General features: G+C 46.7%; 1 protein-coding gene across 1 annotated transcript; it reads left to right on the plus strand.

Moving 5' to 3' along the window:
* Window positions 1-11355: 11355 nt before the first annotated feature.
* LOC127599641 (putative ubiquitin carboxyl-terminal hydrolase 50) lies at window positions 11356-17392 on the plus strand. Its single transcript, XM_052063733.1, has 6 exons — window positions 11356-12405; window positions 14383-14578; window positions 14863-15084; window positions 15215-15357; window positions 15890-16025; window positions 17204-17392. The coding sequence occupies exons 1-6, from the start codon at window positions 12248-12250 to the stop codon at window positions 17390-17392; spliced, it is 1044 nt and encodes a 347-aa protein (XP_051919693.1). The 5' UTR covers window positions 11356-12247.
* Window positions 17393-17511: the final 119 nt, after the last annotated feature.

The following is a 17511-nucleotide window of genomic DNA, read 5'->3' on the forward strand; positions in this document are numbered from 1 at the left end:
CCCGAATAGGAGCGCCGCCCTAACCAGGCCATCTTTAAAGCTGTCCTTTCATCCAATCCCTAATATATATATATATATATATATATATATATATATATATATATATATATATATGGCGGCTGGATAGCTCAGTTGATAAGGCATCGGTTTGGCATAGACGGTGGTTCGAATCCCGCTTGGGGCAAAAATGAGCACATAACACCATCCAGTGTGGGTCCTTGGGCAAGATCCTTCACGCTAATGCCTACCTCATACAATGATGAGAGACAATAAAACGAATGACATGCCGGCTCAGACGTCGCCCGGCCAAACAAGGTCTGCGTCAGGTGCTGGGGAACCAGAGCACCTTGATGAAAAATGGGCTACTGGAACAAAGCGGAGATGGGCGAGAGGCGATAACATGGCTCTGTTGGAATGCTACTACTCAAGCAACCCTAGTCAGAGGGGTTACATGCAGAGAATGTGGGCTGAATGGTTACTTCGAAACCCACAGTCACGGTTGACCGCGAAACAACTAGTAGCTCAGTGTTCCAACATCCACAAACGGCAACTGCTCTCACAACTTGAGATTGATGAGGTACAACGCAGGTTCCATGGTGAAGGGCCCCAGGCTGCCAGATCAGAGGAGGAGGTCATACAAGAGATTGGGAGGCAAGCCCCAATGAATGCAGATGATGAGATTGGGTGGCCAGCCCCAATGAATGAAATGCTGAGCGAGGCAGCAACTGACCTGAAAGCTAAGATCATGGCGAGAATGAAAGCTGGGCAACCTAGAAACCGATTACAACGGCTATGTGAAGTACCATCTGAAAGTCTCATAGAAAGTGTGAATGCAGCACTGAGGGCGATCCCTACCGTAACGATCACAGAAACCAATGAGCTTATATACGCTTCAGCATCAGTGATCCTGGAGACTCTGGGCTATAAGAGCAACCATGGAAGCCATGAGATACGTTACCCACCATGGAAAAGACGGTTGGAGGCTAAGATCAAGGCGGCCCGGAAAGATGTGAGTCAATTGACGGAGGCCCAGAGAGGTGTGATGAAAAGGCCGATACCCGAGAGGTACATCCAGATGACCATACCTGAAGCACTCGAAACTGCCAAACAAAGGCTCCAAGCCTTGTCCAGTCGCCTAAAGCGGTACACGAAAGAGAATGAGGCCAGACGAATAAACAGGCTGTTCGCAACACAACCTGCGAAAGTGTACGCTCAGTGGCAGGGTCCTAACAACAGAGCCGACCCACCAAGACTGGAAACTGAAAGGTACTGGAAAGGCATATGGGAGAAGGAGGTTGCACATAACAGCAGTGCACAATGGCTGGTGACCCTGAGAGAGGAGCACAGCAACCTCCCTGAACAGAACCCAGTTACCATAACAGTGGCAGACATACAGGAAAGAGTCTCAGATATGAAGAACTGGACAGCACCAGGCCCGGACATGGTCCACACCTACTGGCTAAAGAAACTCACAGCACTCCATGAGCGCCTAGCAGTACAAATGAACCAGCTGCTGAGGGATGGGACTCACCCAGAATGGCTAACCGAAGGGCGAACGATCCTGATCATGAAGGATCCCTCGAAGGGTGCAGTTCCATCCAACTATCGGCCAATAACCTGTCTCTCCACAACATGGAAGCTCATGTCAGGCATCATTGCGGCTAAGATAAGTGGACACATGGATCAATACATGAGCGAAGCACAGAAGGGCATTGGTAGAGATACTAGAGGAGCCAAACATCAACTCCTGGTTGACAGAACAGTCGCACACGACTGCAGGTCCCGACGTACCAACCTGTGCACAGCTTGGATTGATTACAAGAAAGCCTATGACTCGATGCCACATACATGGATCACTGAATGCTTGGAGTTGTATAAGGTGAACAGGACCCTAAGAGCCTTCGTTGCGAACTCGATGAGGATGTGGAAAACCACACTTGAAGCCAAGGGCAAGCCACTTACCCAAGTGTCCATCAAATGTGGCATATACCAAGGTGATGCACTCTCCCCACTGCTGTTCTGCATAGGACTGAACCCCCTAAGCCAAGTAATCACCAAGACAGGCTATGGATACCGCCTCAGAAATGGAGCTACAATCAGTCACCTCCTCTACATGGATGACATAAAGCTGTATGCTAAGAGCGAAAGGGACATAGATTCCCTGATCCACACAACCAGGATCTACAGCAGCGACATCGGGATGTCATTCGGGCTTGAGAAATGTAGTCGGATGGTGACTCAGAGAGGAAAGGTAGTCCGCACTGAAGGGGTCTCACTCCCAGAAGGAACAATAGCAGACATTGAGGACAGCTACAAGTACCTTGGTATACCACAAGCCAATGGCAACCTCGAACTGGCAACAAGGAAAGCGGCTACGGCCAAATACCTCCAGCGAGTGAGGCAAGTCCTAAGAAGCCAGCTCAATGGCAAGAATAAGACCCGGGCAATAAACAGTTATGCCCTGCCAGTGATCAGATACCCTGCAGGAATAATAAGGTGGCCAAAGGAAGAGATTCAGACCACGGACGTTAAGACCCGAAAGCTCCTAACCATGCATGGAGGGTTCCATCCCAAATCCAGCACCCTGAGACTGTACGCAAGCCGAAAGGAAGGAGGCCGGGGACTAGTGAGTGTGAGAGCCACTGTCCAGGATGAAACATCCAAGCTCCATGAATACATCAAGGAGAAGGCTCCAACAGATGACGTACTCAGAGAATGTCTCAAACAATGGGGAACAGAAGATGAGGCGCTGGAAGAGGGACCATCATGGGAGGACAAGCCCCTACACGGGATGTACCACCGGACCATAACTGAAGTGGCTGATCTCAAGAAGTCCTATCAGTGGCTAGAGAGGGCTGGCCTGAAGGACAGCACAGAGGCACTCATCCTGGCTGCTCAGGAACAGGCCTTGAGCACCAGAGCCATCGAGGCCCAGATATACCACACCAGACAAGACCCAAGGTGTAGGTTGTGCAAAGAGGCACCTGAGACGATCCAACACATAACTGCAGGGTGTAAGATGCTGGCAGGGAAAGCCTACATGGAACGCCATAACCAGGTGGCTGGCATAGTCTACCGAAACATCTGTGCGGAGTATGGACTGGAAACCCCAAGGTCAAAATGGGAAACACCTCCGAAGGTGGTGGAGAATGACAGAGCAAAGATCCTGTGGGACTTCCAGATCCAGACTGACAAGATGGTAATGGCGAACCAACCAGATATCGTGATCATAGATAAAGGGCAGAGGAAAGCCGTTGTAGTGGATGTAGCGGTCCCAAGTGATGGAAACATCAGGAAGAAGGAACATGAGAAACTCGAGAAATACCAAGGGCTCAGAGAGGAGCTGGAGAGAACCTGGAAGGTAAAGGTGACAGTCGTGCCTGTGGTGGTCGGAGCACTCGGGGCAGTGACCCCCAAACTAGATGAGTGGTTGCAACAGATCCCTGGAACAACATCGGACATCTCAGTCCAGAAATGTGCAGTGCTGGGAACAGCAAGGATACTGCGCAGAACCCTCAAGCTTCCTGGCCTCTGGTAGAGGACCCGAGCTGAATGAGGGACGGACACCACCCGAGGGGTGAGATGAGGATTTTTTTTTTTTTTTTTAATATATATATATATATAATTCCTCGTCTCACCCCTCGGGTGGTGTCCGTCCCTCATTCAGCTCGGGTCCTCTACCAGAGGCCAGGAAGCTTGAGGGTTCTGCGCAGTATCCTTGCTGTTCCCAGCACTGCACATTTCTGGACTGAGATGTCCGATGTTGTTCCCGGGATCTGTTGCAACCACTCATCTAGTTTGGGGGTCACTGCCCCGAGTGCTCCGACCACTACAGGCACGACTGTCACCTTTACCTTCCAGGCTCTCTCCAGCTCCTCTCTGAGCCCTTGGTATTTCTCGAGTTTCTCATGTTCCTTCTTCCTGATGTTTCCATCACTTGGGACCGCTACATCCACTACAACGGATTTCCTCTGCCCTTTATCTATGATCACGATATCTGGTTGGTTCGCCATTACCATCTTGTCAGTCTGGATCTGGAAGTCCCACAGGATCTTCGCTCTGTCATTCTCCACCACCTTCGGAGGTGTTTCCCATTTTGACCTTGGGGTTTCCAGTCCATACTCCGTACAGAGGTTTCGGCAGACTATGCCAGCCACCTGGTTATGGCGTTCCATGTAGGCTTTCCCTGCCTGCATCTTACACCCTGCAGTTACTGTATGTGTTGCATCGTCTCAGGTGCCTCTTTGCACAACCTACATACACCTTGGGTCTTGTCTGGTGTGGTATATCTGGGCCTCGATGGCTCTGGTACTCAGGGCCTGCTCCTGAGCAGCCAGGATGAGTGCCTCTGTGCTGTCCTTCAGGCCAGCCCTCTCTAGCCACTGATAGGACTTCTTGAGATCAGCCACTTCAGTTATTGTCCGATGGTACATCCCGTGTAGGGGCTTGTCCTCCCATGATGGTCCCTCTTCCAGCGCCTCATCTTCTGTTCCCCATTGTCTGAGACATTCTCTGCGTACGTCATCCGTTGGAGCCTTCTCCTTGATGTATTCATGGAGCTTGGATGTTTCATCCTGGACAGTGGCTCTCACACTCACTAGTCCCCGGCCTCCTTCCTTTCGGCTTGCGTACAGTCTCAGGGTGCTGGATTTGGGATGGAACCCTCCATGCATGGTTAGGAGTTTTCGGGTCTTAACGTCCGTGGTCTGAATCTCTTCCTTTGGCCACCTTATTATTCCTGCAGGGTATCTGATCACTGGCAGAGCATAGCTTTTTATTGCCCGGGTCTTATTCTTGCCATTGAGCTGGCTTCTTAGGACTTGCCTCACTCGCTGGAGGTATTTGACCGTAGCCGCTTTCCTTGTTGCCAGTTCGAGGTTGCCATTGGCTTGTGGTATACCGAGGTACTTGTAGCTGTCCTCAATGTCTGCTATCGTTCCTTCAGGGAGTGAGACCCCTTCAGTGCGGGCTACCTTTCCTCTCTTAGTCACCATCCGACTACATTTCTCAAGACCGAATGACATCCCGATGTCGCTGCTGTAGATCCTGGTTGTGTGGATCAGGGAATCTATGTCCCTTTCGCTCTTAGCATACAGCTTTATGTCATCCATGTAGAGGAGGTGACTGAATGTAGCTCCATTTCTGAGGCGGTATCCATAGCCTGTCTTGGTGATTACTTGGCTTAGGGGGTTCAGTCCTATGCAGAACAGCAGTGGGGAGAGTGCATCACCTTGGTATATGCCACCATTTGATGGACACTTGGGTAAGTGGCTTTCCATTGGCTTCAAGTATGGTTTTCCATATTCTCATCGACTTTGCAACAAAGGCTCTTAGGGTCCTGTTCACCTTATACAACTCCTAGCGGATATATATATCTATATCTATATATATATACCTACACACACACACACACACACACACACACACACACACACACACACACACACATATCCGTAATTTAGCCTCAAACTAATGACAAAAAGGTCACAGCCACTTTCAGTGTTCAGCCACACAAACTTTTAAAACTGACAACCAGTCAAGGTAGAACTGTTAATAAAAATAGGACAACATGCAATTGTTAAGAGGCATGCAGCCCAAATTGAAAAACTAGGCTTCAGTCATGTTTTTCCTCACCGACCACGATGGATAGCGGTTTCCCAGATTGACTTAGTCATAATTTTGTTGTTTGATAATTATGTTGACAGTTTATCATTTGACGATGCACATTTTATTAGAACTTTAAGACCCTTTTACCAGTGTTGTGTCCAAGGACCAGCAACCCGAGGCCAAGAACAAGGACTTGACTCCGAGGTCAAGCCCAAGGACTTGGAAAATTTTCCGAGGCAAGGCCAAGAACTTGAGAAATTTTCCGAGGCCAAGGACCAAGTACTTGCCTCCAAGGCCAGGGACCAAGGACTGATTTTGAAGCTGAGGCCTAGCCGAGGACATGTATAAAACAATGCTATCATACCACTTGGCAGGTCTTCATGAGACGAAAAAAATAAACATGTATAGTAAGGGGTTTTTAGCCCCAAAAAACAAAATTTTCAGTTTCCGTATGATTTGTGCGATATGGCCATATACGTAAAATTCACCCACCAAATCCGTATGAACTATGGCTAAACCATATGAGTTGACAGGTATGCTTTTAATGTAAAGGACCCCTCGAGCTATGCACACTCAAATCAAGCCAAATGCACCACCTGACACAAGCATTTATTGGATGGGACAATTCCACTTTCCCTTGTGAAATACTTGAAATGTAACACCAGTTACAAGCTCTGGGCACCAAACAGCAAAATGGAATGCAGAAGGGGACGACTTCACCTTTGTGTTTCCGAAACACACTCATATATAAATAAACAAACACCCGGTAGTCCAGTGGTTAGCACGCCGGCTTCACAGTGCAGAGGTACCGGGTTCGATTCCAGCTCCGGCCTCCCTGTGTGGAGTTTGCATGTTCTCCCCGGGCCTGCGTGGGTTTTCTCCGGGTGCTCCGGTTTCCTCCCACATTCCAAAAACATGCATGGTAGGCTGATTGGAGGCTCTAAATTGTCCCTAGGTGTGAATGTGAGCGTGGATGGTTGTTCATCTCTGTGTGCCCTGCGATTGGCTGGCAACTGATCCAGGGTGTCCCCCGCCTACTGCCCGAAGACGGCTGGGATAGGCTCCAGCACCCCCCGCGACCCTAGTGAGGATTAAGCGGTTCAGAAAATGGATGGATGGATAAATAAAAATGTACATAAAGAAAATAATTCAACACGCAAGGGAACAACATACTCTAAGCAGGTAACATATTTAAAAAATAAATAAAAAAGGCCAAATCTCAGCTTACTGGTGACAAACCAAAACGTTATCTGTGTAATGTGAAAATAATATATAAAGTTGCATGATAGCTATCAATTATTTTAAAACAAGTATCTCATTGTATGGGCGGCCCGGTAGTCCAGTGGTTGGCACGTCGGCTTCACAGTGCAGAGGTACCGGGTTCGATTCCTGCTCCGGCCTCCCTGTGTGGAGTTTGCATGTTCTCCCTGGGCCTGCGTGGGTTTTCTCCGGGTGCTCCGGTTTCCTCCCACATTCCAAAAACATGCGTGGCAGGCTAATTAAACACTCAAAATTGTCCCTAGGTGTGAGTGTGAGCGTGGATGGTTGTTCGTCTCTGTGTGCCCTGTGATTGGCTGGCAACCAATTCAGGGTGTCCCCCGCCTACTGCCCAAAGACAGCTGGGATAGGCTCCAGCACCCCCCACGACCCTAGTGAGGATCAAGCGGTCCGGAAGATGAATGAATGAATGAGTCTCATTGTATTCAAATTTACAATTTTAAAATGAAAACATTGTGGCAGGATTTTTTAAAAAAAAAGTATGATGACATTCAGTTTTGTTTACATTTTTCCCATTTTTTCCCATAACGTTGCATGTGGCGAATGAAAAATGTGCAGGCTGGAGTTCGGACTCCCTGACGTAAACATTTAATTAGTTCTCGCCTTGCCCCTAATTGTACTGGCTGGCGAGATGGTTCCACGCACTCATGAGCCTTTTCTCAACCTTGTCACATTTGAAATCAAATCCAGCAACACCCTCCATGCGGGTCACCTGCACCATTATCAGCTGACAATTTCCTCAATTCACACGATCTACTTAACCGAGGTCAGTAATGCAGCTCTCTCGTCTGCAAGGCCAATAAAAAAATACAATGTTTTACAAGAACGTTCCAACCCTTGCTCAAGTATGGAATTACACAATACTTGTACATATTTTTGCAAAGTTTAAATTTGAATTTATATCACAAACGTTTATTTTTATCCTCAAATTTGAACTTGAAAAATTGTCAGTGTAAAGAATTCATTGTCTTGAATTCAAATTCGGATGGCACAAGATACATGTATAACTTTGCCGCTTAAATTTAAATTTGGAAGATCTTTGTGCCATCTGAATTTGAATTTAAGATTTTTACTTCATTTTATTCAATGGTAAAACATGGAGTTAGAAATGGATGGAATGGATTCGAATTTTTAGTATTAGAAAATGTGATGGTTTCAAAACAAAACAAAACAAAAAAGATCATTTGACACAAAATAACCAGAGTGAATTTTGTTATCATTTAAAAAAAATCTGGGTTCCAAATCCAAACGCAGTTGCCACGGACACTAGCACAGCCTGTATACTTCCATAAGTATAAACCGCAGGCCAATGAATGAATGAACGAATGAACGAGGAGGCGACAAAACGACGCGTCAAAACTACGGCCACACGTAGCTATCGGTCAAGAGCGCGTGTCCATATTGAGAGCACGGCAGCAGGCGTGGATGCTCAAGTTAGAACACAAAGTGCTTTCATAAGTAGACATCGGTTCTCACATTTGAAGACTTCAACCAGCGGTAAGGTCACAGAGTGAGTGGTTGTGACTGCTGCGTCATTCAAGCAAAGGGGGCACTCAGTAAGGAAGTTACCAAGTTGTCAAAACAGGTCTTGTATATAATTGACAGTAAAAAAAAAAACACGTTTTTTTTTTACCCTTCATTACATTTAATTAAGTGTCTGTACTTTTTTACTTTTACTGAAGAAAAAGAGTTGAATCAATGTCCAGAGGTCTGACCCTGAGACTTCCACAGAAGTCTTTTAAGACACAAGTAAACCATATTTCTACCTAAGTACAGAGTGCGAGTCATACTTTCGCCACCTGTGTTAACAGTTTACCTAGGAGAGGAAAAAAAAATCCTTGCAATTATTAATCTCTTTTGTACAATATTAACAGAAGTGCAATACAGAGCAAACTGTATTTCACATAAACAGTCGTTTACAGTGGAAGTCACAATAAAATCTGGTCGTTGACTCAAGGGTTTTGTTATGATGACAGTGATGTCAACATCTGGCCCACCAGGTGTCTTTGACTGGCCGCTCACTGTGATTCTGAGGTTGAAGTCAAATGTCAAATATGCTGTGCTTTTATTTTGAAAGTTGTGCTTTTACAGTATTTCATATACGGTATCAAAAACCACACGGAATTGTCTTTTGTGGAGCGATGCACTCCCCTATACAGTGCCATAAGAAAATCCCTTAAACCACAGGTGTCAAACTCAAGGCCCGGGGCCAGATCTGGCCCGCCACATCCTTTTATGTGGCCCGCGGAAGCAGCTCAAACATGTCAACTTCCACGATCCCTTCTAAAATGTCTAACAACATTTTTAATTCTCACATGATATATATTCTAAGCATTTTCTTGTTACCAAACCACTCATGATAGGACCTTAAACAATAGTTGAATCAACAGCTATTCTTGTCTTCTTTATATGGTTTCAGTCATAACGGTAACTAAAATGTGGCCCGCGTTTGTGGGAAAAAATAACATGTCCTGATGAAATCAAGTTTGAACTTTTTTGTCCATAAATCCAAAAGGCTACATTTGGTGCAAACACAACACAGGTGATTACCAAAAAGAGGTACGGTTACTAACCGTTGCAAAGAGCAGAAACAAAACTGTCAAGCTTTTATTAGAAAGACAAAAATAAAACAAAAAGCGCATGAGGAAAACTGTACTAGAACAGCTGAACTTTATTTGGGGTTAAATCAGAAGCAATTTAAAGGGTGGAGTGGTGTGTTGATGTGGTTCATTCTAAGCAAAACCACATATGAGCTATAAGAGGGTATGCACACTTGTCTCAGTTGTTTGTTTATAGCCCCATTTGAGTTGTACAATATTACTTTCATGGGGCACTTTCATGGTGGAAATGATTGATCTTGTTCTCATTTTTTTAAACGTAGGGCCTGAAACTAAAACGTCATCAGAAAAAGATTTGCATAAAGTACAGATTCTGGAGCAATCAACCACATTTTTGACTTCCTATTGCTGTAAACACATCAACTTGTTATGTGGAATGATGTGTACTGCAAATATCACATTGATCAGGAGGACAAGTGCCCAAGTCTAATCATAATCTCACCGTGTGGATGAAAATGGAAAGGAGTGTGAGTTTGAGATGTCTTTCTAAAAGTGAACGCAAACCCAGGAGGTAGCCACTAAAGGACAAATGGTGTCATGGGAGCGACCCCGCGTACAGATTGTTATGTTCACAGGTTGCCGGGACACGAGGGTCCCTGGAGATCTCCTGCCCCAGCGCACTCTCCAGCGCATCAGTGGACATGGATCAACCGAGAGCATGCAAAGACATATTTGTACAGTACACACTTTGGCAGACATCTTTACGGGAGAAAGCAAACACCCCCCTCGCCATCTGGGCATTGTACCTGCTTACCTTGCACAGTACAAAGGGCCATGCAAGCTCCTCTCACACCGCCATGGCATCCATCCTGGAAAACGCAGCGCAACACTTTCACGAGACGCTTTTTCTGAAGAGACAATGAAGGCCAAAGCTTTATCAGTGAAGGAGTGCGACTGGGTGTCAGAGGATTGCCATCTAGTGGGGGATCTGCCCAGAGACTCGCAGAGAGAAACCCTGTGCCTGCCTAACATCTTCAAATCCAAGAAGGTCAAGCCCTTCAGCAGGACTCAGCCAACGGGGCCGGCTTACCAGGTGTACTACACGGCCAGAGAGCTCCTTCTGGAGGTGCTGGATCGAGGAGCCATGCAAGAGCTGATCAGGAGAGGCTCCGCGCTGAGATACGGGCGTCCTCGACCTTCGAACGCTCAAAAAAGGGAGCGAGGCGCCCTTTTTTCCGAGGAAGATTATACGGAGATGCTAACGTGCTTCTCCACGGTTCTGCAGGACGGTCTCTCCGTGGGGGAGAGTAAGTTAAGCCTCGGTTTAGAAGGATGGAAAGGGGTCCTGAAGAGGAATTGCTTCCAGAGCTGCCTCTTGCATCTGAGCCGACTGCAGGACCAAGAAAAGCTGGAAGCCTTGTCTGCCTTCTGCGGCCACGTGACCAAGCGCTATCAAGGATTATACACGCCTGGCGAGAACCTGGCGGTGAAGAAATACAAACTATGGTACCAACAGACACCTTGCTCGCTTCACCTCGCCCTCCTCTACGATATAAGCTCGGGCTTCATCTGCAACATGTACCTGTACGTCCCAGAGCAGCTTCAGAGACGCGGGAGGAAGCCTGTCGTCGTCCAGGTGGTCGAGCAGCTGATCAGACCTCTTCGTATCCACCGCCACCTGGTCTGGTTGGACATCTGTGTCAGGACGGAGGGCAAGCTCGTCGACATCTTCTCCCGTTCGGGCGTCAAGATTCGGACGGCGCCGTCTGCACCTGCGGAAACCGCGTCCAAGTTCTACTCGCTATCCCTCCTCGCAGCGCATCTCAAAGGCTGGACCGGACCGGCTCTTCTTTTTCCAACGTCCGACACGAGACGGTCACAGGCGGACGTGCTGCTCCCCGGTCTCTGGGTGACACTGCACACCATGTACATCAACACGTTCGTGCTTCACACCCTGCAGAGCTCTGGCAGGCAGGTCCAGTTGACCCAGTTCACCAGAACTTTGGCTTCTCAGCTGGGTTTGGACAACAGTGCCGGAGTGCCGGTCCTTCCGCAGCTAAACAGCACATCGTACCAAGAAATGCAATGTCTGACAAATGTCCTGAAGCAAAGGTTGGTCTACAAACAGCAAAGTTTCTTTTTTTTCCTCTAAATGGGAGGGTTGATGAGTTTTTCTTTGCCCTCCTGTGGGTTTTAGATCAGGGTATGTCGTTAATTAGCTGGTGGCTTGTGAAACCCTTTGAGACTCTTTTGAGACTAAGGGGTATATAAATAAATCTGGCTTGACGAAGCCACGCTGTTGTAACATGTCTACAATGGGGCTTAGCATTGTCTTGCTGACATAAGCAAGGGACGTCCCTAAAAAAGCCGTAGCTCTGTCCAGGTATACCTTCTGTTTAGTATGTATGATCGTTCTTACCCCGTTTTCGTATATGACAATGTTTCTGTGAGAACCTGTGCAAATTTGCTGGGACTGTTTCCAACTCCCCAGCCAACATCGCACCATAAAAATACACATATAAATGAGTGAGACTGTTTTAAGACTTCTCCACAATGTTCAAAGCCGAACGGGTGCCTGTTCTGTGGTAACCTGAGCAAATGTGATGGTGACACAGACAGTGTGACTTTTGTGTGACCCCCAAAATCTCAATTGATTTTCTCAGGAATTTGCAGCATCTTCATTTCATCGTACCGTCATTCCCCGCTTATTCATGGTTCGCTATTTATGAATTCACCAATATGTGTATCTAAAGCTTTTTTATTCCTGCTCCTGCAGAAAAAACACAACCGGCAGTGGTCATGGGATGGAAAAGCGACTCGAGGTGTGGGACCGACCCGGTGTGTGTGGTCTGGACAACTCTGGAAACTTCTGCTACTTCAACGCCGTGTTGCAGTGTGTTTGTTCCACGGTGCCCTTGGTGGAATATCTTCTTCACCCGGACACACGCAAAGAATTGGCACGGTGAGAAAACCGCATCTGTAAGCAGTGGCTGCAGTTTTCAGTATTCTCACTCCCTTACACTCTGGTGTGCTTTTGAGTTATCTTTTCTTTCAACGCTACACAAATCGTTCCTAATTCATATACAGTAATCCCTCGCCACTTCGCGCTTCATGATTTGCGGCTTCAGTGCGTCAAGGTTTTTCCAAAACGCTGTGTTCATCAATCCATCATCTACCGCTTATCCGGGGCCGGGTCGCGGGGGCAACAGCTTTAGCAGGGAAGCCCAGACTTCCCTCTCCCTAGCTACTTCTTCCAGCTCTCCCCGGGGGATCCCGAGACGTTCCCAGGCCAGCTGGGTGACATAGTCTCTCCAGCGTGTCCTGGGTCTTCCTCGGGGTCTCCTCCCGATGGGACATGCCCGGAACACCTCACAGGGAGGTGCTCAGGAGGCATCCGAATCAGATGCCCAAGCCACCTCATCTGGCTCCTCTCGATGTGGAGGAGAAGCGGCTCGACTCTGAGCCCCTCCCGGATGACTGAGCTTCTCACCTTATCTCTAAGGGAGAGCCCGGACACCCTGCGGAGAAAACTCATTTCGGCCGCTTGTAACCGGGATCTCGTTCTTTCGGTCACGACCCATAGCTCGTGACCATAGATGAGGGTTGGAACGTAGATCGACCGGTAAATTGAGAGCTTCGCCCTTTGGCTCAGCTCCTTCTTCACCACAACAGACGATACAACGTCCGCATCACAGCAGACGCTGCACCGATCCGCCTGTCGATCTCTCGCTCCCTCCTGCCCTCACTCGTGAACAAGACCCCAAGATTTTTCAACTCCTCCACTTGGGGTAATATCTCCTCCCCGACCCGGAGGGGGCACTCCACCCTTTTCCGACTGAGGACCATGGTTTCAGATTTGGAGGTGCTGATTTTCATCCCAACCGCTTCACACTCGGCTGCGAAACGCTCCAGTGAGAGTTGTAGAGCCCCGTTTGAAGGAGCCAACAGCACCACATCATCTGCAAAAAGCAGATTCTGTGGGGGGTGCTTCGTGGGTATGGGGTACCGAACCCCCTGATACGGGCTGTTCGGTCACTATACCACCGATGTCACAGTTTGGTTCGCATTGCCGGCAGTAAGTCGGAACCGTTTCCAGTGGGGTTAGGACTCCGCCAAGGCTGCCCTTTGTCGCCGATTCTGTTCATAACCTTTATGGACAGAATTTCTATGCGCAGCCGAAGCGTTGAGGGAGTCCGTTTTGGGGGCCTCAGTATTACATCCCTGCTTTTTGCAGATGATGTGGTGCTGTTGGCTCCTTCAAACGGGTCTCATTCGGGACGTGTGATTCCTGGCGTGACATCGACCAATGAGAGCACAAGTAGATTTATTCCGTGAGCTGATTGGCTGCGCATTATCGCAGCCTCACTCCGCCTTCCCTTGCCCCTCGTCACTCTGTTGACTGTCTCGCACAGTATCTTTGTGTGTGCGATAACTTTTTTTGATTAGTTAAGCGGCATACCAGCCCTTTGCCGCCATTGAGGCAATGTATCCCTGGTGTTTTTTTTTTAAAGAAATGTCTCAAGGAAGCAGTGACAGCCAAAATTGTCAGCTTTGTATGAGTTTTTTTTTCTTCAGTAAAATCAGACCATTGTTTGATCAAATAGAAACCTTAAGCCTATCCTACCTCGCGGTTTTCAGCTTTTGCGGGAGGTTTTTGGCCCCTATTAACTGGAAAAAGTAGGGATTGCTGCACTTTGTAAATCTTCACGAATGGGGTGGAGAAATTAATGTGCTGATTATATGATGGCCACTTAGGTATGGGAAACCATTTGAGCATATCATGGCCATCCATCTTATCTGGCTAAGATAAGATAAGATAACCTTTATTTGTCCCACATTGGGGAAATTTGCAGTCTAAGAATACTCAAATGGCTTTCCATAGTATCGGTGACGAGCACAGTGGTCAGGCTGTCTTTTGTACCAGTCTCTGTTCTTTCAGAGCCAAGTGTCAGGTGGCCCAGGTGTTTGTTCGCCTCCTGGAGCAGATGTGGCTGGGGAGGAGCTCCAGCTGTGCCCCTGTGGAGGCCAGGTCTTTGTTGTGTTCCATCCTGCCCCAGTTCAACAATGACTCTCAGCAGGACGCTCAAGAACTACTTCTCCTCCTCTTCAACGCACTCCATGATGACTTAAAGAAGGTACTATGGAGAACTGTCCTTGTTTCCACCTCCTTTGCCTAGGTTCATAGGGGAATCTAAAATATTAAAGAGTAACACAGCATATGAAAATTCATAGTGCACAAAAAGAACAGAAGTCATACAGCGATCCGAGAGTGCCTTGACACTGGCACAAGATGTACCCCTGAGAAATACAAAATCGACTCACTGTCTCAGTGCAAAATCAATCGGTGTACTGTACTGTAAGAAATACTGTACTGCTAAGAAATTACAATTATCTTACAACGGAGGCTTGTCCTTCGCAGGTTGGCAGGCGCAAGACGCATTCCTCCAAGCATCTGATACAAGACCAGGATAGAAAGTGCGCCACTGGACTGGGAGAGTCGACCATTGTTTCCAAGTTGTTTGAAGGCTCGTTCAGTTACGTGACGGTCTGCATGCGGTGCGACCACAAGACCCACAACACACAGACCTTCACTGTGCTCTCCTTACCCATCCCAACACATATCAGCAAGTGCTCCATTCAGGTACATTTTGGGGATTTAGGTCACAATTGCAGGTGCAGTGCAGACAAAAAACGAAAAACTGTAACATGGGTAGTAAGATCCTGACATTTCTTTTAACTTTTCATCCCTTCAATGTGTTCATCTTGTGCAGGACTGCTTGTCTCCGTTTTTTGAGCAGACTCTGCTGACGGGGGCAGAGAGGATGCTGTGCTCAGCCTGTGAACTGAGGAAAGAAACGGCTCTCGTCACTTTTCTGGACAAACCCCCTGAAATCCTCGTGCTGCACCTTAAACGGTCAGTAGGAAGCATAATTACGAACAATCAATTGAATTAGTGCAAACAAATCACGGAGTGGGTCTCGATACAGTACTGTTATCTTTGGAAATGCAGAATGAAAAAGCTTGTTTGAATCCACAAGTGCAGGTGGCACCGGAGACAAGTCCCCCTCAGTTTTATGATGACTACAATCCATCCCCTCCACTTTTAGCGATGGTTCTCATTCAAGTAAATGGAACCGTGCGCGTGTGAATCCCTCCCCCCGCCCCCCCCCCCCAAGTCTCAATATTTATAAAAATATTGTTTTTCGATTCGAGGAGACCCTGGTTTGTTTTATGGTAATGTTCCTCATGTGACTTTCAATATCGGCCTAATTTGCAGTATTGGACCAATACCAATAAACTGCAATGAATGGTAAAAATTGTAGAGCGTAAGCTTTTACACACACACACAAATTCCATTTGTGCCTCCCTGATTGGGTCTCATTTGATTTTATAGATAATATATGTAACATTATTACAGCTTTTGTCAACTGAATGTTTTTATGCAGGTTTGGTTGTAAAGGAAAGAACCAGGTGAAACTGAGGACGAATGTTACCTTCACCACTGAGCTTGATCTCAGTTTGTTTCTGTCCAGCTCAGCACAGAAGACTTCCTGCACATTCTATCGTCTCTATGCGGTCGTGGTGAGTAAAACTTACCGGTAATTTCATTGGCTCAGTTGATTCTTTCAATGCATCTTAGGTGTTGTATTTGCAAATGTACTGTACAGAAACCTGTTTGAGCGTTTAATTGATATTCAGCTGAAATGGTACCGCAGTCCGCCCATTTCAAGATATTACTGGTGAAAGGGAGCAATATTGTCAAGTTTGAAAAATATCTGGACTTCCCATCTTTGTGTCTAGTCTTGTACTGTATTCGTCAAACTAGCGTGCATACAATCCCACTGGTTTAATTTTAATGCAAGGCACCATACTGTAAAACTGATGTGAAGTCAAGTCGTTGACTGAGCTTTCCCTTGCACCTACGAGTTGCTTTTAGGTGATACGCCAGATCGTTGTCATATAGTGTATTGTCAAAGATTGTTCACAAGCTGGATTATGATTCCAAATCCACGATCGCTGTTTATCAAAGGAACAGTGTGTGAAATCTTTTTTTTTTGTTCATTTGAAAAAAAACACTATTCATTTCAATAATATGCAAAAAAAGGTTTATATAATTGTGGGAGAATTAATCGCCAATTATATTTCAAAGAGCATGCCTCACCAATGGGGCTAACCATGTTTTGCTGCCATCTTTCTGCTTCGGAGACCTGAGGGAGACAAACTTGACAACATGATGACCACAGCATGTGTAACAAATGCAATGCACTTACTCCATCGGTTGAGGGAATACTGGACGTCGTTTGGGATAACATTTTGCTGAACTGGTGGGAGGCTTGCGAAGTGTGGTCATCATGCACGCGCTTCAAGTTTATGCCGTTGCATTCTGTTACCACTAGATGGCAATAAAGTTAACCATTTAACCATTGAAACTGAAATCATTCCAATGTATTACTTGTATTTTTGGTTTAAAAAACCCCAAATCAACTCATCAATCAAAACTAAGACACTTTGTGCCCAATTTGGACATTTTCCTTTAGGGATGTACTCTTGTTGCCAGCAGTTTGGACATTGATGGCAGAGTTATTTTGAAGGAGTTGCATGTTGCACAGACTGCGGTGCTTCTCGTTGTAGGAAAGTGTCATGTAAAATATTTATGAAAAATGTGAGATAGGATTTTGTGAAATATTGTTCATGATAGTCTACAAACATCAATGTCAAGACGCAGTCCTTTAAAGGATTTTTTTTCTTCTGATCTTTAGAATCACATAGGTCACCTGAACATGGGTCACTACACTGCTCTGTGCCACAACACCCTGACACGGACATGGCACTGCTTCGATGACTCAGCGGTCCGGGAGCTACACGACAATCACGTGCAATCTCCAGACGCCTACGTTCTGCTTTACAGTTGCAAGCCATTCCGAAAGCCAAAGATTCCTGGCCTGTAACTTAAAATGAAATAAAAGATGACTACTGTTTTGTTTCAATCTTCCTGGATCCCTCTAGCAACAACTCTTTACAGCCATGCACACGTCCAAAACTTCAAAGCCATTTTAATAAATACCGT

This window comes from Hippocampus zosterae, chromosome 4 (assembly GCF_025434085.1).
Source record: "Hippocampus zosterae strain Florida chromosome 4, ASM2543408v3, whole genome shotgun sequence".
In the NCBI taxonomy this organism is placed as follows: Eukaryota; Metazoa; Chordata; class Actinopteri; order Syngnathiformes; family Syngnathidae; genus Hippocampus; species Hippocampus zosterae.